At 39.6% G+C, this 23,010-nt stretch overlaps 1 protein-coding gene across 1 annotated transcript in view; it reads right to left on the bottom strand.

Moving 5' to 3' along the window:
• The window catches only part of CPNE4 (copine 4), a 244,111-nt gene that overhangs the window by 98,029 nt on the left and 123,072 nt on the right, over window positions 1-23,010 (bottom strand). The window contains exons 3-5 of the mRNA XM_072851433.1: window positions 18,803-18,982; window positions 4,113-4,184; window positions 448-522 (exon numbers count right to left, since the gene is read on the bottom strand). Of these exons, the coding sequence (XP_072707534.1) occupies window positions 448-522; window positions 4,113-4,184; window positions 18,803-18,982 (327 nt within the window). The remainder of the gene's footprint in view (window positions 1-447; window positions 523-4,112; window positions 4,185-18,802; window positions 18,983-23,010) is intronic.

Below are 23,010 nucleotides of genomic sequence, written 5' to 3'. Positions count from 1 at the left end.
TTTCTTATTAAAGAGGGAAAGTGTTTCTAACAAATATGCAAGAGTTTTTCTCCCATTCAAGCTACATTTTGTTGAACAAAATGTATCTCATGACTGAGCTGTTATGAAGTTTTCTAGCTTTATTTTAAGATGCTTACTTCAACTATAACATCTTTGACTACTTATAGAAAGCTCACTTCTCTAAGCACTTCTGATCTGTGGCATTTTAAATAATTAAATTGTCTTGGTTATAGTGTAATTAAATTGTCTTGGTTTTAATTAGATTCCCTTGAGGTTTTTTTTTTAATTACTTTGCAACTTGAGGAAAGCCTCATTGTGAACATTCATCTGAAATCTCTGATGTGTTTAATCATATAAGGCAAAAAATATCTGTCAGGGAAAATCTCATCAAATTATATTTGCAGGCATTCTTACATCTTTCAGTAAGGTTAATATCAAGCAGCTTACCTTGTCATCCAATTTCCGTGCACTGAATGAAAGTTCAACGTAGTCGTCATTGCCAGACAATTCCTCAGCAATCACCTAAATAGAAAGCTACATTTGAGTTTTGCATGGTGTAATGAAAAGGGAGAAAGATGCCATTTTCCAGTGTGAAGACTGTAGACCCCATTAGGAAACTGAAGTATGGTACAAGTTAATATGTTTCTCTTTGCAATCAGAAAGGGCTAAGAGCATTCAGTGAATCCCTTGCTCCGCTGATGGGCGGCACCTTGTTAAGCCTACAAAGTTCTATCACTTTGTATCACTACGTGTCTATGCCTTGTCAATCACCTGTCAATGGACAGACCTCAACGTCCATCAGGGATCCCTTTCCTCTGACCAAGTACTTTTCCTCAGATAGGACAATGGTGAATTCCACAGTCTCTCAGTGTCCAAGGGGACAAAAAAGCTATACAAGAGTTGTATTATTTGGGTCTGAACCTTAGATTATTTTTATGCTGCTTCAGCATCCTTTGGCAAGCTAAATGGAAAAAGAAGTGAAGTCACCTGTCATTAGTTGCCATGAAAGGCACATTTACAGTAGGAGAGTTCTCTTGGTATAGTTTTTCTGCAATAGCTACATTGGCAAAACCATTTACTGCAGACCGAGTCAGAAGAAAGTAACACTAAAATAATGTGTGATTCTTTCAGATGGCATAAGCTTTGCTGATAATGATGCCAGTCGCTGTGCTGTGCAATGTTGTTAAAGAAAACCCAACAAACCCAATCAAAACAGCCTTCTTGACTAGGCCATTAAAATGCTTCAGTGGAGAGAAGGTATTAACCAAAGATGGGATATTTCACTGAAAGGTGTTCTTTGAATCAAACCACATTATATTCTGTTTGACAGTTATAAAATCTTTCCTTATCGTAAATATTCTCCCCAGAGATTAAATCACCCAGAAGAACCTATTTCCTGAGTGTTTCAAGCCCACAGCTGCATACTTGGCAGCCACATCAGCTCCCCAGCCAAGCTCAGACCATCTCCACCGCACGGACTCCAGGTCCTCGGGGAGCCGCTGGGACATCCCAACTATTCTTCAAACCAGCTGAAGGCTGCTGAGGTTAGAGCTGCAGTCAGAGCACTGCAGCACAGGATGTTTTTACTGCCCACGTATGCAGCTCCCAGGAATTAGCCAAGCTGTCTACAGCCTCAATAAACTTCAGCATCATCGGGATTTTTTAACACCTTTTTTCTTTCTTTGACAGAAAGTAATCAATTCTGCATTGGGCATAACTGGCAGGGTTTTGGTAGCAGGGGCTGGAGGGGTGACCTGTGTGGGGAGGCTGTGAACTGCCCCATGCTGGTCACAGCTGGCTGCAGCTTGTTTGGCAGTGGGCAGCAGCTACCAACTGCATCCCGAAACATCAACGCATCAGAGGTGCATATGGCACCTCTGTATGAACATATTTAAGAAAGGGTGGCAGCTGCTAGAGGCAGGAAACACAAAGGGAGGTGCAGTAGGAAGCCTGTGAAGCCACCCTAAAGAAGATCCAGGAGGAGGCATGGGGAAGGGGATGTTGTTGAGGACACAGCTGGAGATACGCTCTTGGAAGGAGGTGCTCCATGCCAGAGGAGGTACCTCTGAGGGTCTGCAGCCTGCAGGTAAGCCTACATTGGAGGAAGGACACCTCCAAAGGGACTGTGACGCATTAAGACTATTCTAGCTGTGACACCTCACAGCAGTGAACTGTGGTATTTCCTCATGCAAAATATTCACATGCAGCCTGTAAGAGCACAGATGCTTAACTGTGCATGAAAGTACCATCACACGAGCACATATGTGGTATTTCACATGCTCCAGGCAAATGTGAGCTTGCTGGAAATTTGGCTTAGAGTCTGACACATTTCTCTTCCATGTAGTTTGATGGTTTAAAAGGTCATAAGCTGTATATGACAAACAGCAGTCTGGGATTTGCACACCAAGTTTCACAAATATTTTTAACTGAAAATAATGAACCCTCTCCTATAAAGTTTGACAGATGTCCAACTGGAGAAGCTGATCGAAGTTCTGTTTTTATCCCACAGTCATATGATAAAACTGTATTGATGAGACATTACTCAGTCAAAGGGCTAATCAAATACAAGTAAAACATGCTGAGACAGGAATTTTCAAAATCCTACAAAGAACTCATAATTCACTACATTGGGCAAGTTAGGAAACTAGTATTTGTATCTTCCATATTTGACAGACATCTGATGTGTACCCCAGGTCCAGAAATAATGATATATATCGATTTTGACTTATTCTGTTGAGACAGCAAACTTCTCACACAACATTTTTTGTCTGAGTTCAATTTTCTCCCATTTGAGTAAAGTCGACTTGCTCTTTAGTACCACTGTCTGGAAGCCAAAGCAAGTAACTAAGGTCCATGGTTCCTGGTTATCATCCAGTGTTAGGCCAGCAGGGACTATTAACTCATTTTCTCTCATCTTCTGTACATCACAGAGCATTAATTTTTGCCAGAACACCCTCCTAGCAAGCCTGACGATTTTAGTTGAGCTAGAGCATTTGTGTTTTCACAACACTAAACTCCTTCGTGTCCCTCATAGAGCAGGGGGGGGATCCAGAACACCACAGGGATGGGCAAGATGAAGTATGCCCAGATAATCCCAGTGGGCAAAATACACCAAGTTATTTAGGGAGCAAAACTCTCTCCTGGTTCTATTCAGCCAGAAGAGTGGGGAATTCCTTTCCAACCACAGATCAAAAATGAGTTTCACCTTATGCATTTAAGCAAATCCCTTCCCAGCCAGGCACCAAGGAAGACATCTAAGACAGAAAATTCCCTGGACTCTCAGAAAGCATTATTTCTCACAGTCTGCTGTCTCTTCTGTGGCTGAAGGCAGAAAAAAAATCCAAACAATTAAGCCAAAAGAAACCCATCTGGCTAATTGCACATCAAGGAAAAAAAAAATCCTTCTCAACCCCATGAGGCAACAGAGCAGAGATCCCCAAAGCAGAATATTTTATTACAGTCTTTGTCTTAATGCAGAACTGCAAATGTCACAAGCATGCTAGGTTCAGTGCAGACAAGCTTGATCTCCCAAACAAGCCAGCAAAGAGAAAGATGAAAGAGAGGTAATACATTGATTTGCAGATTTCAGGATACACATGGGGCTGCTATAACTATCCAGTCCATAACTGCATTACAACACAGCTAAAATACCTAATCTCATCAAACTTCTGCATTTAATGTTGCTGGGTGCGTGTGTGTGTTTTCTGAGTTGTTGATTGGTTGTTTTTTTTTAGAAACTGGAAAAAGCCCAAAGGCTGAGAAACATCAGACTCCTTCGTGTGTCAAAGCGGGTCAAAGTGAATTTCTGAAGGTTCTAGAGCTTCACCTAAAAGTAATCAAGCAGCACAACTTTCTTGCTGTCATCAAAGTACCTTAAAAGTAGTAGTAGTAAATATTGTGGCTTTTGTACAAATCATACATTATTTGTTGCCATTTCCTTACAACAAGCATTTGTCAGAAACAGCTCAAGTAATCTGTTAAATAAACAATTTAAATACATTTCTCAATCAAGGGTTGTTCTGGTTACTTAGCAGGATGCTTTCAGGGAGAATTAGTCACATTAGATGTTTCTAAATAACAGGAAAATGAGAGTGTATTTAAGACTGACTTACTGTTATAGATGACTTTCCTGCTGTGTTTCCATGTTTGAGTAAGGACTTGGAGAGTTTCCTCTGAGAAACAATCTGCACAAAAATAAAAACAAAGGGAAAAAATTAGAATCTGTAGTAAATACATGGCTTGATGTGATCTAATTTTTATGTTGCCTTTTTTTTTGTATCAAGGTTGTATCTTAATCCACGATCAGAGTTAGCACAGTAAGACCACAACTGAGAATAAAGGTTCCCCAGGAAGCCTGCAGATAGGATGCAATGGAAGGACAAAGCAAGCAGATGGGGTCAAGCAGAATGCGAAGAACACAATTCACTGAGTTGAACAGAACAGTGGAAACTGCACTTCAGACTTTCCTCAACTATTGCCATGATGGTGACAGCAGGACAGAAGCAAGCTTTAAATGGACTTAGAACATAACAAGGGGGGAGCTGTACACAGCAAATCTATCAGAGATGCCTCCAAACCCCATTTATTTTTATAGGAAATTGAAGTCCATTTCAAAGAGAAGGCATTTATTTTATTTAAACATATCAGCAACTCTAAACTCAGGACAGAAGCAAGCAATCTGCCCCATAGTTTTAGCTCAAAAATTTTCTCCTTTGCTTACCAGGTACCAGACCTCCCCTGGACCTCAGCACTGCAACTGAACTTGTCCATTGACCAATTTATAGATACTTCAAATAAATGTTATCAGAGTGACATTGACAAATGATGTTATTTCTTATACCAATAATCATTAAATTTCCCTAACAATCTTGAAACATTTAAAACTAGACCAGTAAAAATACTAGAAAAGGAAAAACCCTTACAATAATGCATAATTAGTAAGCTACAGTGATGTCCCAGTATATTAGGTCCCTCTTCTCTGTAAAGTAAACTATGTATTAATTTATTTATTTTTTAATTGGAAAACTTCAAAATGTAGACAGATGTAGAGGTAACTCCAAACACAGTTTAGGAATCACAATTAATATTATTTTTAATGTGACAATATTGCAGCAGGATCGTGTTGTGCCAGGTGCTGTGCAGATACTGAGCAAAAAGATTGCTTCTGCCCTGGGAAAAACCCTAACCTCTGGATTGGTGGCTTTTATACTAGAAACAGTCCTTTTCCCCGTCCAACATTACTTGGACAACTTCATCCGGATGGCTAATAGAGAACACTTCGAATAAAATGATCCACAAATAGACATCTTTGGCAAAATGCATGGAAGTATTAGTTATAAAAGAGAGGCAATCATCAAGGGAAAAGAAAGGCACTAGGCCCTTCATTAGAGTCCTGGGCATCATGCACATTTCAGCAATAACCCACATCAGTAGGTAATGGCCAGAGCCGGAGGAGTGTGAGTAATGCAAAGTCACGTCCAGGCAAAAAAGGTGCTGTGAGATAGGAGTGAATAGCATGTAAATTTTAGCCTAACATCACCATGGGGAAACATGTGTGTTCTGCCCATCAGTTTGCCAAATTGAACAGAAAAGCAAAAGTGGCACCTCAGATTATCCTCTGCTACTGTCATGATGGAGGCAGGAGGAAAGAAGCAAGTTTTAAATGGGCTTTAAATGTGAGATAGGAGAGCCATCACAGGGCTGGATAACAGGCTTTCCACAGAGCTGGACAGGACATCCAGAATCACTTTGACCAGCTTCTCACTCCTAATGCAGGACCAGTTACACCTGGCTCAGCTATACCTGACAGATGCGTGTCTAATCAGTTCTTAAAGGTATCCAGAGGTAGAGGGAAACACCCTCCTCTGGCAGTTTATTATGGTATTCATTATCCTTACTATAAATATATTTTCCAACAGCTAACCCAATTCTTTGCAGTTTAAGCCTATTATTTCTGTCCAACGCACCATGAATAAGTAAGACAATATTTTTCCCTTCCTCTTTCAGGCAATCCTTATATCTGAAGACTAATATCAACTCTCCACAGTCTTCTTTAGACTACAGAACCTAAGTTTGTCCTATCTCTCCTTTTTGACCAAATTTCCTAGCCCTCAAACAATTCTCACTGCTCTCTGCTGAGCCCTCATGGACTGGTCCATATCCTACTCGTAGAATAACGCTCAAAATTGGACATAATACTCCAGGTCCCTTCTACGCAAGAAAAGCTTCTCATGCTTTGCAAGCTATGCTGCTGATACACTCCAGAATTGCATTTGACTTATTTTAAGAACACCATGATACTGTTAACTAATGTTCATTTTACGACTGTTTCAGATTGCCAGCTGTTTCTTACCCTGCATTTTTGCAGCTGGCTGTTACTTAAGTGAATAATTTAACACTTGTCCTTTTTGGACTGCCTTCCATAAACCAGCCTGCTGCCATCATCTCACTCACTTTTCCAAATTAACTTTTGGATTTCACCACTATCATTGGTCAGTGGCAACAACAGAGAGGAGTACAGGTAAGATGACCAGTACTGCCAGGATTCAGATGTCCTTTTTCTTCCCTAGGATCTTGGAAAGATTGTTTGCTGTGACCCCTTAAGGCACCCATACCTTTTTCTTGCCAGCTAAACAGGTTCAAGTAAAATGCATTGTGCTCCTGTGAACTGTGAGGTGCAATTTGAAAATCTTGTTTGAGATTCTCAGGTGAGAGATAATACAGAAATATGACAGATTATTCTTAATATATCATTAAACTATGGGTTCTGTACCAACCAGACAATGAATTATGTCAGCTGGGAAACAGTGCCCATTTATCTCTATGACCTCTCCCCCTTCCCCGAGATGCACAGACCATTTTGTAAAATACATTAAGCTCTTCCACTGAAAGCTGTGGGTATTGTGTACCAGAAACTTTTTCAGATATGTTACATATATATACACCCCCAGTATGAGATAGAACTTGGGTGGGAACCTGTCCTTCAGCTAGCCTCCTTTAGAAACAGCAGGACTTCTCCCCCTGAACTACCCAAATTCCTACAGCTCCCTTTGCTGCTTTGGAAAGTGTCCTAGCTTTCAAGAGGCATTGGGCAGACAGAAACCTGAAGCTCGGGAGCTCCCATGCAGGTGGCAGATAGATGGCTTGCAGTTCCAGAGAAGCTAATTTATTTTGACATTCCCATTAGTAGATCACATTAATAAGACTCGCTCTCTAAGCCATTAGCATCATTGTGATACAGTAAGCACTCTGCATATGTAAATATGTGTATTTGGGTGCAACCGTTTACCAATTGTTAATTAAGTGGCCAGTAAAACGAATCTTCCATCTGGCAACAATGTGCCAACATCATTGCCTCAAACTGTAATTAGCGATTTAGGATCTGCAGACTATCATTGCAATAACTGTCAAGGAATCTATTTTCCTTAGCAATAAATTGCCCTTTTTGTTCATGTACTGTACAAACCAGCTCTCATCAGTTAAAAGAACCACTTCTAAAGAAGCTGCCATCAATTACGTATCATAGTTATTGTTTATCTATCAGTGTAAATCTTCTTCTGAATATTATAATAAAAAGAATTTGCTGACCTGATTGCCAGACAGCAAGTGCTAAACAATGATAACTCAAGGGCCTAGAAAGCATTTGTCTAAGTTCAGAGTTACAGAGATAGCTGAACTGGCAAAATGGCTTACAAGAAGGTAATTAACTACAGGTCTTCCACTTGTCAGGAGTCTTTGGTTTGACTCCTACTTCAAAAACTTGCAATTTAAAACTTCAACTTCAGAGAAAAAGGTGTTTTGTCCAAGACTGATGTGAAGAAGTGCAGGAAGTCTCTCTCCTTTCTAAAACACAGATAGTAGAATCCAGTTCAGCCCTAGTAAGCCTCATTACATTTCCAGAACATGTTTTTTCATGAACATTTTATTAGAAGCATGACCTACTGGTGAACAAATGGATGTAGAAACCTCAGAGATTTAAGAGATGAGGCTAAGAGAGACAGAGGAAGTGAAGTTAAGTTTATTTCCAGCTACAGCCACATATAAACTATGACCCAGTTCTGGTCTGAGACAGCCACACGTCCAGTAATACGTATCATACTGAATATGTTTGCAAGAGGTGGGAATAGGAACAGAATGTAAAAACCGCTGCTTTGTTTCAGAAAGGGAAGATAGGCACTCAGAACTCAGATACAGACTCAGATGATGTTCTCAACGGAACATCATCTTGACTAGATTTCTGGTCTGCAGTGCTAAGGGATATCAGCTCTGTGGTAAGATGGGGGTGGGAAATTCCCTTGAAGATGATCTAAATTTGCCTTATTACATACAAGCCCAAATAGGTTAAGGACAGATCTGAACAGATGCTCTATATTGCTGTAATTAAATCTGGATTCACATGTTGCCCTTTGATCCTATTTCCAATTGAAAATATATAAAAGGTGCTTTGCTTTTTTAATTTTAAAAGTGTGAACAGATGCAACACTTCGGATAAAGGCACTGAGGCACTGACACCAGCTGTGTACAGCACATTGCTCAGCAGTCACTCAGAGACAAGGACTCTGATGAAGGTTTGCTCTCTCCTATGTCTGAGTCATGACTAATCAGCACTATGTAAGGTGATCTGTGAAATATAATGACCCATTTTACCTGGCTTGTGTAAGAACCTTTTAAAATATATTTCCCTGTGTGGTCCTTCCTTAACCATATATAGGGATAACTTTCAAAAACATCATACAGAATTCCCAATGCTTACAAATCAAACTAACGAGAACATTTCAATATGGCTTTTTAACCTCATGATTTAGCATTGGCAGGAACAGATAAATTCCATATATTATACTGAGAAGTCCTGTTTACATTGACAGCTGGGGCTGGTCCAAGTTCTTTCAACAGCATTGACTCAGTTTTGCAAGGTCAAGGAGATCCTGAGCCAGAGGCCTGATGGTCACACTCCACATTTCCTCTGGGATCAGAAAGCTGTGTGGTTTTTGTTTCTTTACTTGCTTCAATTAAATTGACTTGTATAATACCTAGCTCTGGACATAACACCAATATTCTTTTGTTAAAGACTTCTTGAAACGTCCATGGATAATGACCATAGCTCCTTTTCTATTTATGTGCTATGACACTTGGCTTTTGTTAACTCTTGTGACATGTGAACCACTGGTCTCTGATTTTGACAGAACCAAGGACTGGGCAAACACTCTGCTTAGTGACATGTAAGAATGTACGCAACTTAGCTTTGTGGTTACAAAACCAGAAGATTAGGATCATTTTAAATAACTCCTTCAATGTCTCAAATTCTTTATTCAGACTGGCCTCTTCTGCCCATTGGACTTTCTTACAGGAACCCCAAATTTAGTTATTTAGACAGCCAGGTTAAGCAAAAAGTACACAACTTGAAGAAGTCTTTGTATCTCTTCCTTGCCAGCTGGGCTAGTCAGTGAAATAGCTTTATCTGAACAATCATTTCCCAGCACGTCTGTGTTAATTCTTCTCCCAGATGTGTTATTCCTGTTATATGGACTTGCACAGTTGCTTAACTTTCTTCTAGCAGACCCAACTCTTTTTAGGACTGCAAAAGCACCTCGTCACATTTTACTAGCATTTTTCCCTTGATCCAAATGCCTTTTACACAGACTGAATCTTCACCATCAAATGCATTCATTTGCCCAGCACAGAGCCCTTGGTGCCACACACAATACAACCTCGAGTCTGGAGAAGCAATCTCCCACCAAACAGCAATGGTACATGTAGAAACAGCGTGTTTTTCTAACAGCTTTCACTAGAACTGTGTTGACATATCAAGCAAAGAAAAGTAGCTATCAAACTCTTTCCAAAAACATCTCTTTTGAACCTTTCACCAACCCTTGCAAAAATCTGGAAATTCTCCTCTGGACATCTAACTGCCCTCCAGTGGATGTTCATGCCTGACCAGCTCTGTGGCTTGACAGAGCTTCTAACTCAACAAGCATTACTTTCCCTTCCTCCCCTAGGCACTACTTCAATTTCTATCTTTCCAAATTGCAGTTGAACTACCTCTCTAGCTGCAGAATGACCATTGTAAGCTCTCAGGCTTGTCCATGGTTTTGGCATCATGTTAGCTCATGCACCAGTGTCCAGCTTAAGCCTCATGAACATTCCAGTTGCTTTTGGACTGCTAACTCACACACCTCTAGCTGTGACACTAGCTACTGATCCTCTACTGAACCTCTCTGAGCTAATCTTCTCATCTTTTTGCTCACACTATGCATGCGCTTCCGAAGTGGCATATTTCACTCAGCTATCAGCATCTTTTTTTAAACATGGCACTACTTTGTTTACAACAGTGTGTACACCTCCCTGTGGTGGTGTTTGTGAGGCCAACTAGGAAGCACATTCTGCCCAAGCTGCATTTCTCTGTGATAACAATGATTTACATTTCACAGTACCACAGCTGTGCTTCCTCTTCCCTCCTTAAACTTCAGGAAGGGCTAATTCCATGCCCTGCAGTTGTCTTTTCCAAGCATTTTGCCTCAGTTGTTAGTTACGATTTAATGTCTTAAGATGGGCTCAGTTAATACCCCAAACTGAGAAAACTGAGTCTTCCACCTTACATTAGCCTTCCATAATTTCATTTTGTTTTTCTCAATTTAGAAAAGTGAACAAATATGTTCCTTTTCAGAGGGGATTCTTCAAATTCTTGTAATACAGTGTCAGTTGTCCTTTTCCAGTTAAATTAACTAATAGCCACTAAAACATTAAATGCTTCAAACCCACTTTATAAGAAATCTGTCTCTATCTTACTGTCATCCTCTTTGCCTGCACCCCACTGCTTGTAAAGAGGGGATGAATGCTATTTAAGCCTTCTTGGGCTATCCTCCACATTTCCGGGGAGGAACCACTGTGTTGGGTCTTTCAATCACTAGTTTGGGATTTTTTTGCTTGTATCATGTTGTGCTCAGCGTTGCTTGGATTCAAAAAGTGAGACAAGTACTTGTGAAATTTCAGCCTCCAAGCTCAGACTGCTCAGCACTGTACAGCAACCTGCTTTTCTAACACAACAGTTGATTTGAATAAGTTTTTCAGAGCCTCCTGAAGTTACAGCTTTTTGAATTGTTTGCTACAAAAGGTGCTAAAATGCACAGCTGGCCTAACCTAAAGCATCTTTTATCTAAGTTCTGTTCCTTTCTTGACAAGCAATTGCTATCTTGCCAAGCTGGGGCAGAGATTTTAACACATACAATTAAAATTACTTGACTGTGTTTCCAAAATCAGTTTCATCCTTGTTGTATAGCAAGAGAAGGACTCTGATATGTAAAATTCAGGACATAACCATATCAAAAGTGTTTACTAGTTATGGTACATGCTCTCTTAAGCTCTCCCCTTCTTGCATAAATAAGTACAACCCTTAAAGCACCTTTTTCACAGCTACGAAGTCTCCCAAATGAAGGACCGTAATACTTTCGTTATATCACTGTAAGTAGAATTGATACAACCAGAGTGGCTAGACAAATGATTTGAGATTTAACATTTAAATCTCAAAATGTAAAATGTATCTTGAAGCTTGTCAATTAAAATATTAGTGTGCTCTTGCTCTAATCCATTTAAGTCAAATACTGTAAGCTTCTAAACACCCCAAAATAAAATGACAGACAACTAACATTTTACCTGTGTGTGTAAATGACTGATTTAAGCAAGGGCAGAAGAACTGAGGTATTTCTGGCTCACAGTGTAAAAACTGTCTCTCCTTCTTCACTCATTCATCTTTAGCCTGGTTTTTGACAAAGCAAGATTTACACAACTCTGATGTGCTTATGTCTGTCTTGCTATCTATCCCCCAGCTGCTTCTGAATACACCAAATAACTTCTATGAATGGTGGCAGATAGTCAAAAATGCATCAATCATGCTACATTTCAACATGAAAAGAGACCAGACAGAAGGTAGATGCCAGCGACATTACTCCACTGTCATGAAAAAAAGGCTTTAGAGATGAGTTCACCCCTTCACAGATACCAAGAAATCCCTGCAAGAGAACAAGTTCAGATGTATATGTCCATAATGAAGGAAATTTCATTCCAACTGCTCACAGAATTCTTGTTTCTTGGTAGAGCCGGTTTTGTTGCTATAATCATCCTCCCTGTGCATATGATACTTTCTGTACCATACTCACCACTCTTCAAGATTTCTTTTGTTCCCTATAGTATTGATCAGCTCACAGTCTATTTACAGCTGAATTACACCTCTCCCTGTCTTTGTTAAAGATCTGTACCTGAAAATAGTCAATCAAAAGAGAACAATGAGAAAAAAAAGATGTCCCTATCACAAGAGGCAATAACGTTATTACAGGAAATAGCTTATCAATAGCATAAAAGGTCTTTGAATTTAATTAGTATGTAGTGTAGCAGCCCTTTTATAATTAGTCATAATAATAACTCATTATAATAGCAAACTAAATTTTAAATTACTTTTCTAAAGACTGCTACAGTAATTCATACAAAAAGATAAAGTATGTAAAAACAAAGCAGTACACACTGTACAAGTAATTCCATTAACTTTGACTGGCAAGATTCATCTAGAACTGAAAATCTTACAGCTTCAGAGATCATGCTGCAATGGCAAGCCAAGAGCTTCCTGGGTATAGCTGAGGTGTTTAAATGGTTAGCTAAAGTTAGGGAAGAGTGCTGCGTTGGTGATTTGCTTGTGCTCTGAGTCAGCCCTGGTAGAAAATGACATTCATATCTAATAAAGTATATTATTCATCCCACTAATGAATTGAGCAACTTCATTTGGAGGAGATCAAAGGCCAAGTATTTAAAGGTATTTAGATACCTAAGAAGGCATACAGACATCTAATGAGATTTAGGAATTCAAATACCTTGAAAAAACTGGTCCTATGTCTTTTGCACCACAGAAGCAGTCAACAGTCTATTAAACAAATTTTCTCATACAAACTATTTCAATTTAATTAGTTCAGGTGCAATCATGGCTCTTCTAGCCTTTCTCCAATTCGAGAGCAAGGGAATTTGCAATGGCTGACACTGAACTAATAATCAGTCAGCATTTTCAAGCGCATAATCTGCTAATGGCATATATTATTAAAAGCACACAAGAAACAATAATACTCAGTAATAAGAAGGAAGATTTTCAATATAATTTGTACACAAATGCATGTAGGGGAAATATTAAATCTCTAAATAATACTTGAAAAAGTTCTTGGCAAGAAAAGATGTACATCTCTGCAGTTTTCTTTACTTGTGCTACTAGTCAAGCAAGTAAGGGAGTTGTGAATTGCAACAATATTTTAACACTTCTGTAAATTAAAAGAAACCAAACAAGGAATGGAATCACAAATTTGAAAACGGCAAAGACCAGCCGTGGTAAGGAATGAAAGAAAAGCCACAAAGGCTATTCCCACACTGCAGAGCTGGGATGGTTCACAGCATTTAAGCAATAACAACTTTACTGGTTCCTATAATTTAATGATGTTGCAGGCACAGCCGAGCAGTAATCAGGAATGTCTTGGCAATGTAAGTGTTTTTAGTTCTTGTCAGAAAGTGATTATTCATCAAAATAATTTTTGTGAGTTCTTAAAGATCAGGCTGAAACTTCAGAGGAAAAAAGTGTTCCTAAGCCACTCGCCTGATACTTAATTCCTGTGTAGTTAAGAAGTTAACTTTGGCTATTAGAAAGTTTGAGCCCTTACTGGACTAAATGACGCCATTTCAATGCTTTATAAAGTTTATGGAATAAAAAACTGAACAATTCCAATAAGAGAGCTTTAGAGAGGCTCAGAACACATGAAGGCACTAAAACATAAACAGAAAAGGACTTGGGTTTGGGGTTTTGCTATCCCAGCTGAATACCACGAAAATTAGGCTATCAAATTTCTGACAGTGTTTGTCCATCTAAGATTTTTTTTTTTCCCCACTATTTTTTGATGGACAAAAAACCCAAACCACTAAATAAAAAAATAAATGGTAAAAACCGGTAAAATAAACGGTAAAAAAATAAACGGAAAAAAAACCAAACAGTAAAGAGAAGGGGAAGAATTTACTCTCCTCAGTTACAGACAACATCTGTAAAACCACAACCAAGTATGAACTGATTCATAGCACCTAAAGCACCTACATGAAAGCAAGAGGTCACCTTTATACAGTGGTGCCCCAAAATGGCAGTTAAAATATTACTGCTTGTGATTTCACTGCTTATCACTACAAAGATACATGGGTGTTTCTGGTCTCTATGCAAAGAACAGCAACTATTTAGAGTAAATCAAAGAGCTAGAAGACTAGTGGGCAGATGCACAGCCTGATGGAGGATCCCAAGCCATTTCTGCTGTAGCGGAAAGCACAGTGTCAAACCATTGCTCTACCCCAACACTCCCACTCCAAAGGATGAGAGCTGTCATCTACAGCAGCAGCTCAAGAAGGCTGCTATTACTCCCTTCCTCCCAAAGCAAGACCAGCTATGGCTAAGTCATCCCTGCTTTGATTTGCCAATTCAGACTTTCTTTTGCCACTTGAAGGCTACTACAAGTATCTGTAAATGTTTGTACACGACATAGGAGTGAGGGTTCATTATGCCTCTGCTTTTCTCCGGTCTTGCCTGAGGTAGGCGAACCCTAGGGACAGGAAGCTATTGATATTGTAAGGGTGGCAAAGCACTAGGACAAAGCCCAGAGAGGCTGTGAGATCTCCATCCTTTGAATGGAGATCTCCTCCATTCAAAATGGGATTGAACAAACAACCTGCTCTAATCTGTTTTGAGCAGCAGATTGAATTAGAGACTCCAGAGGTCCTTTCTGACTTAAATTACTTTATGATTTAAACAGGAAGAGCACACATTCCCAAATGTCTATGCTACCTCCTTGCCTGGCATTTCACGTAAATTGCACTAAACTTTCCCTCTAATTTCAGTTTTTCATTAGGCTCAGTTTAAACACACCCACTATTCTGTCACAGTTTAGTCTCCACTTCCAGCCTCACACAGGTTTCTCAATCATATTTCCTCAAAGTTATTTCACGTGGGATGAAATTATCCAGACTCAGTCTTGAACTCAAGAATTAACAGATTTTGTCAGAATAAGCTGGTTGCATGCTCAAATTCTGATAAGAAATGTCTTCCAGGTAGGAATTCTGTGCACAGATACCTAAAATTAGGGTAAAAACTAGAAATGTTATCTTTGCTAGAATTCATCTGCTCTTTCTCTAGCTATATTCCTAAACCAAGCCAAAGACAAAGGTAAAACCCAAACTTCTTCTTTCACAAACACATCTGGATAAAGGATGTTTCACACTCTGTTGTGTTTTAGAGGACAACACTGTTAAAAAAAAAAAAAAAGTGTCCCATAATTTCACAAATATGCTTTAGATTCGGAATAATCTTTGTGAGGTTACAAGCACAACACAGTATAGTTTCCTTGCTTAAGAAGGTGTCGTATGACTGTACAACTAAGCTGTTAAAAACCAGTATTATTATATATTAGTTTTATGCAGTTACTTAGAAATGAACTGTAAAATGAACAATAATAACGCATTTTTAAAATGCATAATTTTTAATTACGCATCTTAACCTACCATTTGACAATGCCACTTTTTTAAAGTAATACAGCATAGACAGCTTGGTTGGTTGGAGTGCGGTACATTCTCTTGATGTAAAGTTCCATAAGAAAATCCATTTTATAAACTACATATAATTACAGACCGTATTTTAAGATGATGCAACTAACTGAAGAAAATTTGTTTGAACTTTCAACTTTAGTACCTTCATTAATACTTTAGGGCTTGATCTATCATTCCAATCATACAGAACAGATTTGTTAGCATTCTGCAATTCAGCATGTTACCAAGGACACTCTGAAGAAGCTGGGAAATGACTGTAAAAAGAGCCTTTCTGAAGGACAGACTTTTAGTACTTAAAAACACACCAAAAATTCCCCCCAAAACCCCTGCACTAAACCTCCTCCTTCTCAAACCCTTCAAGAGATAATCTGCTATTGTTTTATTTGAAAGGGCAACTCTTGAGAATGATGGACAAAACAAACCACTTCAAGGAAATGTCTCTATTTAGCACATTGACTTTTTCTTAATTACACTCAGCAGGTATCTATCCACAACCATTTGCTCTACTGTGTTTAAATACTGCGGCATATGAAATGCCTGTTGATGCATCTACTCTTCACATCCAGGTATAACTGATTGCATGCCAGGATGCTGCTAACCACAGTACTTACCAGTAGAGGCACAGAATTGGCTTGTCCACAAAAGCAGTAGAAATATGTCTTGCTGAAACTCCACTGGGTTGTCACTAGACAGTATATGTTCAGGATCTAACAGCCTACAAGTCACTGCCCTTATCACTCTTTTGGAACACAGACTTATTACAGCATTTGGGAGGAGACTATTAATAATGACACCTTCCAAAGGAAGGCATTTCTCCATCACTCGCATCCAAGACCCCAAATTTCCAATAAGCTTCTATCTATTGGGGAGGCTGCATGTTAAGATTTAGATAGATCAGAAGAAGGCATTTCTCCATCATTCGCATCCAAGACCCCAAATTTCCAATAAGCTTGTATCTATTGGGTAGGCTGCATGTTAAGATTTAGATAGATCAGAAGAAAGAGTAACTCACTTCTCTCTGTCAGCTTACTGCATAACCATGCTATTGCCTTTCCCAGTATTTATTATTCCTACTAATTTTGTTTTGGGTAGGAGTATTACATGATTTGGGCAAATATGCAGGTTTACTACACATCTAAATGATGATCTACAAACAGGTACAGGTAGCAGTGAATCTTTTATAGATCAACTATTACCTAGAAGAGCGCAATAGAAGTTGGCACATTTATGTGGGGAGGGAATCAGTCTTTCAGACTATGCCTAAAAATCTGGAGCTTGCCTGGATGTCTCAGATAAAACCTACTTGCAATGGGAAAGGGAACTGATAGGCAGGCATACACTCTCACACAAAATCATGTTTTATTCAGGCATTAAAATGATGCAGAGCAACAAATTCATGTAAAAATTATCTCAAGAAATGCCATGGCTCTATGACCATCATTAAAAAAATGCTGTAATTACGCCAAACAGCTAAGCATGAGTGTAAGCTCCATACGTACAGCCTGTGCTGCATGATTTTCAATGCTGGATTCCTCATAATGGCTTTGGTTGGATGACAATTCCAGCACTAACATTTTGGGGTTTTAAATCAGTTGAGGAACTATGTAAAGTTAAAATCTAGAAAGAGGGGCGGGGGGGAAGAACCCACCAAAAAAGTCTAAATATGAGATCAGAGTCCTCAAGGCTACATTACTGTGAACATATTTCACACTGTTATTATTTTTTCTTGGTTACCATTAAAATTACACTGCAACCAACCCAGCTGTGTGCTATTTATAGAGATCAAATCATTATAAAGACGTTTATGCTACAGGCAGCAGCAGTGATATTTTTTTCCCCTTCATTTTCAAGCCAATTAAGCAAGAATAACATTGTAATAACTTTTTTCTTTGTTTCTCACTCTCCTTGGTGTTATAGGATAGCTTATTTTCATTGATTGAGGCCACAAAAGTCCATCACAAAGAACAGACTTTATCGTGCACTGTAAATATCCTAAATACCAATACCTTCATGTTGAGCTTTCAAGTTAGTAAATACATATATTTCATATTAATTCTCTCACTGAGAGGACTTTTCCTCTCTCAGCATGTTTGGCGCAATGGCTTTGAGAAGAAAACCAAAGGGATTCATGTGTGGTGGGGCTGAAGAAGCAACAACAAAAGGTAAGAAAATAGGAAACAAAAGCTTTGCAGCATCTTCAATGGCAAGCTACCATGTTCAGGCTACAAACTTACATGGAAGCACTGCAATGGATAATCTAAACGAAAGCACTGCTTGCTGTTGTCACACAAGCTACCCCAAACCACAGAGTGGAGAGCCAATTTACACTCAGCTCAGTGAAACTGAGACCATCCTCAGCATTGCCATTATGGATGGAGCTGAGATCTGTGTTATGAGACCCTGCGTAACAAAAAGTCTGCCAGTTAGAAATAGACTGTGATACCTGAGACACTCTAGCATGCTACCAGTCAGCAATATAGGAATTTGCTGCAGACCTGGTTCTGATGACCTCTAGATATCGATCCTGTAGGTAGGACTCATCACTCTTAAATTTAGTCATCTATAAAGCTAGGTATCTACTCTAAGCCGGGTGTCTAGGCTCTCTTGATATGTGATGGGGAAAGACAGGTATCTCCTGAAGGCAATTTATCCTAATCTATGACGGGTGTCTCAGGTGGAATGAATCAACTACTGGAACTGTCTGTTTCTCTCCACTGAACTAAAGATGGAAATCAGAAGAGTAACAGTCTAGTCACCTAACTTTTGGATGACTGAGAGCCAGGGAAATGAATCCAACCCCATCTCTCTATTTGCCACATCACCAGGCACTATCCTATGCGAATAAAGTTTATTTTTAAGCATTCCTTGGACTTGAAACTTGCTTTAAATCCCACATAACGTTAGGAACAGTAACTTTCTCCCAAATCAGTCTATTTCTCAACACTGGTTTAATAAGCCTGTGCTCTTACTGTACAAGTCCAATCATTGACACTCAGTTTCCTATAGCACTGGCTGACTTGAAGCTATACCACAGCAGTAAATCAAACCAGCAGAAGTTCTTAATTATCCTGTTCAAAGCACCAATTAAGAATTTTGTCATGAACGACGAATCTCACCCATCAGTCATTTAACAAAGCAATATATTTCGTATACATACAAAAGATGAGAGACAAGGGGGAAAAACGGCAGTGATACCTACTTGTCCAAGAGTGCACTCCATGCCACCAAGAAAATCTGCTTCCTTCAGCCCATTGTGATTGCTGCTAATGTCATGGACTTCAAACCGCAACCGCTGCACCTCTTCAAAATAGAAGTCCACCGTGAACAGCTTAGAGAAGACGGGATTTATACAGGTTCGAATCACTTCTGTCCTGTCAACCTGCCAAATGGAAAAGAGGTCATATGAGTGGTTTCTCTTTCTTCCAGTGATGGACTACAATGAGCTCCTCAAATACAGTTTGCTCATGTATCAGGACTGACAGCTCTGACTGTGGCCACAGGCACTACCACGTGTATGGGCAGCAGCAGCTGCCATTTCTGTGCAGGGCTGGCCACATGCACAAGATATGAAAAACTTTCCTTGCCTCTCCCTTCTAGCAAATCTTTGGCAGGAACACAGGGGACAGTCTGCAGCTTCCTTTGCAGGGTGAGCAATGACTGCCCCCCGTTGAGTATACTAGATCAGTCAGCGGGCAGAGTCAGGAGCTGTGCATAGGCAAAACAACTGTCTTTTGTGCTGGTCTAATAACTGGGAAATTAACTATAGAATAACTATAGAATTTACATCTCCAGCAGTACCCATCCATCACTACAAAACAGCAGCAGAGCAATACAGTTTTATCAAACTAAATGGAAAAGCAAACAAAAATCTCATTAATTACTCATTTTGGACAACTTGCATGATTAAGGAGTGGAGAACTGGATCCACAGCAAACAACTCTTCTTAAAAATATATCAATTTTTTCACCTCGCCAAGTTGCACTACAAGAATCTGATGGATTATACGCTGCTTATCACTAACTCTGAGCCTTACAACTGCTAAAGAAACACCATCAAATCTAAATTGCTATTTCTTCAAAAAAGTGCTCACAGAGTACTTTCTAGTTCTCTTAAAATGTAGTACTTGGGTTTCCGATTTTGAAGTAGGCCTTTGCTACTTTTCATTATGATGCATTATTGGTGACACCATAAACAATGAAGCAATTTCCTTTTTTCCACTCTCTTTGCTCTGGCACAGAAAAAAACCTAATAATTCTGTAAGATTAAAGGAACTGATCCTAAAATGAAGTAGGACTTGGGCATATCAGTCACTAGACAGGAGGTGGCTGGTGTGCCATGGAACAGACAAATTAAATTGCTCAGAGGAAGAGTGATGAGATCCTTTGTCTGATTCCTGATCAGGAACATCTGCTGTGCAAAAAATGACAGCCGCTTGCTTCACTTTTCAGAGTTTATAAAGCATTAGCCTTGCTAGTAGTTATCAGCAAGGACACAAAGAGTCAAGTAAATCAAACGCAGGGGAAAAAATGAGCAATTCCTGGTAGCACAGGTTTATTTTAGTGCTCATCAAAGGTGTCAGATTGACAGCTTTAACAGCTGAAATCCTTTAGTTAATCATCAAACAGATGCTACCAGTCATTGAACAGATGTAAACCAGTGCTCCCATTGCTGTCTCCTCACACAGCTGTGTCAATGTGCTCTGACTATGCCAAGACGAGACAATCACAAAAAGGCAAGCAGCCTTACTTACAAATTCAATTCTTACTCTCTTTGCTTAGACTAGCTAAAAATGACGGTCCTGATAACAGTGATGCAAAGCATAATGAATTACATAAGTGAGAAAGGATACCAGCTACCTTCATTCAGGTGCTTAGCCTATCTCAAAAATTTTTTGATCTCCACTTGCAATCAATGGGACTTGAAATCACCATTACTGCTACAACATGAAATATTCCCTATGTCAGATGACCAGCTGCTTCAATGGGATGTCCCTGAGATCTCTTCTAAGTGGAAAGTGATTCAAATCACTTGCAGAAGAGCGGTCATCTCATGAAATAGTGCATCAGCAGATCCAATAATCAAAACATTTAAATGATAATTTTTAAATATTTCTTCACAGCTACAGCAATCTCCTAAACTCATTCCATGTAAGTGTATAAATTGTTAATTTAAGGGCATCATTTTAATTGCTTCATTGGTACGGCAGATCTCCTCAGGCAGTAACTGAAGTTTCTCTGTTATTGTTTCTCCTCATCTCTACTTTGCTGCTGGAACGTGGGGAAATAGTTCTCCACTGTGAAATACAGCAAGATTTACACTTGTGCTCAACACAGGTTAAATATGTGAATGTTTAAGGGAGTGAAGTGCCTGAAAATGGAGGCACAGGTCTGCACACAGGGACATTAAGAATTTCAGTCTCACATAGCGATAAGACACTGTTTGCTTTTTCCAGCCTGTGATTGACCGACATCCTTCCCTTGACAGACACACTACTGAAATATAGCCATTTCACTGAAATTCCCCAGTCTTCCCACATTATTGAGGTGATACATCAAACCAGCATGTCAGAGCATGGGATTATGTGAGAAATATCTATACTGAAAGAAGCAATGCCAACAGCTTCACAAGCAATATAAAATTCTTCATGCTTCTCTCAGCAGTCAGCAGTGTGCAATAGCATTAGCCCTATTAGACTACCTTGTCTGCAGTCTGCTTTGTCAGCGTGTTTCACAGTTACCCTACTCTTTGGCTAGAAAGTCTGGCAGGGTCCTCAGCATGGGAAGCCCGGCTCCATTCCCTCACTTTGATTACTGTGCAGCAGGGCTAAGCACTGACAACCAGCTGGAGTGACTCATGATGAAGAAGCAGTGGTGAACAGAACAGTTCAATAAATTCACTAACTCTCATGGAACGCTCTATGTTAAAAGATGCTATATAAACACAAGGTATAATCTCCATTTGACTTCTGCCACTTATTAGAGGCTGTTCTTTCTCGAGTATTCCTGCTCTCATATTCAATTGTAAAGACTTAATGCTCTCTTTAGAAATGCTGGATGAGTGTGAAAGCTTAATGAAAACTGGTGAGAATACTATTGCTAGGTGCAGTTTCATGCTGATAATCATCAAGGACGTCATGATCTCTGGTGCTGCGGACACTTCAAAAAAAAAAGGGTGACTTGTTTCTGACCACAACAACTTAACCCAATACCTGCAGGACCTATTTCATTTCAAGCAAAATCTGGTGACATGTTCCATGCTAACCCGAAACACAGGTCCATAGCAGTCTGATAAGATGTCAACCTCATGCCATATGTCCTTAATCCCATTGTCACCCAAAATCAGTAAAAGCACTTCCACTTGCATGGATGATGAAGGCTCAAATGCTTAAAGAAAACACAGTTTGGCTTTGTCCAGCCTCATCAACCAAACATTCAGAGAGTTAGAACTTCTCAGCTTGAATGCTCTCCAAAACACAGTGAAGAACACCAGCAACCACATTAAATTGCCATTACTTTTGTGGAAGAGAGTTTTTAAGTCCAACAACAGCATGTTATAAGCAAGTGGAACTTAGACTTTTGGTCTTCTTACACAAAACACCAAGCTCTTGGGCACCCTAATCCTGAAGGCAGGCAGATTTCTCAACAGGACATGGACAGGGGTCATGCCCACAGCTTTAGGATTTGCTGATGCCTGACATATGAGCCATCTGTTATTTCTGGACTTTGCTAGAACAAGGAATTTCTCCAATTTATTAAAGCAGAATGAATTTTCAAAAGAAACAATTGACAGCTACATGCACCTTTGGGCTGTGTCAACAGTTAAAATCAACCTTAAGCTGAAGCAGTGCTTCAGCTGACACCACAATCCAAACATCTGCTTCATGGTACAGCTTTACCTGCACTTTCCCTTCAAGGACAATTTATAACGAGAAAAGGACTTGCATCTTCACCTCCTGGGATGGACTCACGCTGCTTTCCCTCTTCATCTCTTTAGGCCCTTGTCAATCCACAGAAGGTGGCATCCTGCTGAGCAGCCAGGATTACTTGGCAGGCCCATCTGGATGCAGCCACCCTGTGAGCTTCCCCTTGGGGAACTATGAGTGACATACAAACACCAAAGTAGGCCTCCACAGCGTAAAGCGCCATCTCAGCAGCAGGAATTAAAATATAGAAAAGAAAAGGACTTCTTGCTTTGGGCCTTCTGAATCCTCTTGTAAAACCCAGAGGAAGCAGGAAGGTGGGTCTGAAAGTCATTTTCTCTTTGTACTGCTTACCGTGGATGGACAGTCAGCAGAATTGTTTGCCTGCTTTCCTGTTGACCCACCATCGCTGCTGAAGAACTGCAAAACCATCTCTGCAGTCAGACAGCATCAAATTAAAGGAAGCATAAAAGGCAGCTGAACAAATA

Source organism: Ciconia boyciana, chromosome 2, assembly GCF_034638445.1.
Source record: "Ciconia boyciana chromosome 2, ASM3463844v1, whole genome shotgun sequence".
Classification (NCBI taxonomy): Eukaryota; Metazoa; Chordata; class Aves; order Ciconiiformes; family Ciconiidae; genus Ciconia; species Ciconia boyciana.
Note: the sequence above shows the minus strand (reverse complement) of the source record. Positions and strands in the feature narration are given on the sequence as shown.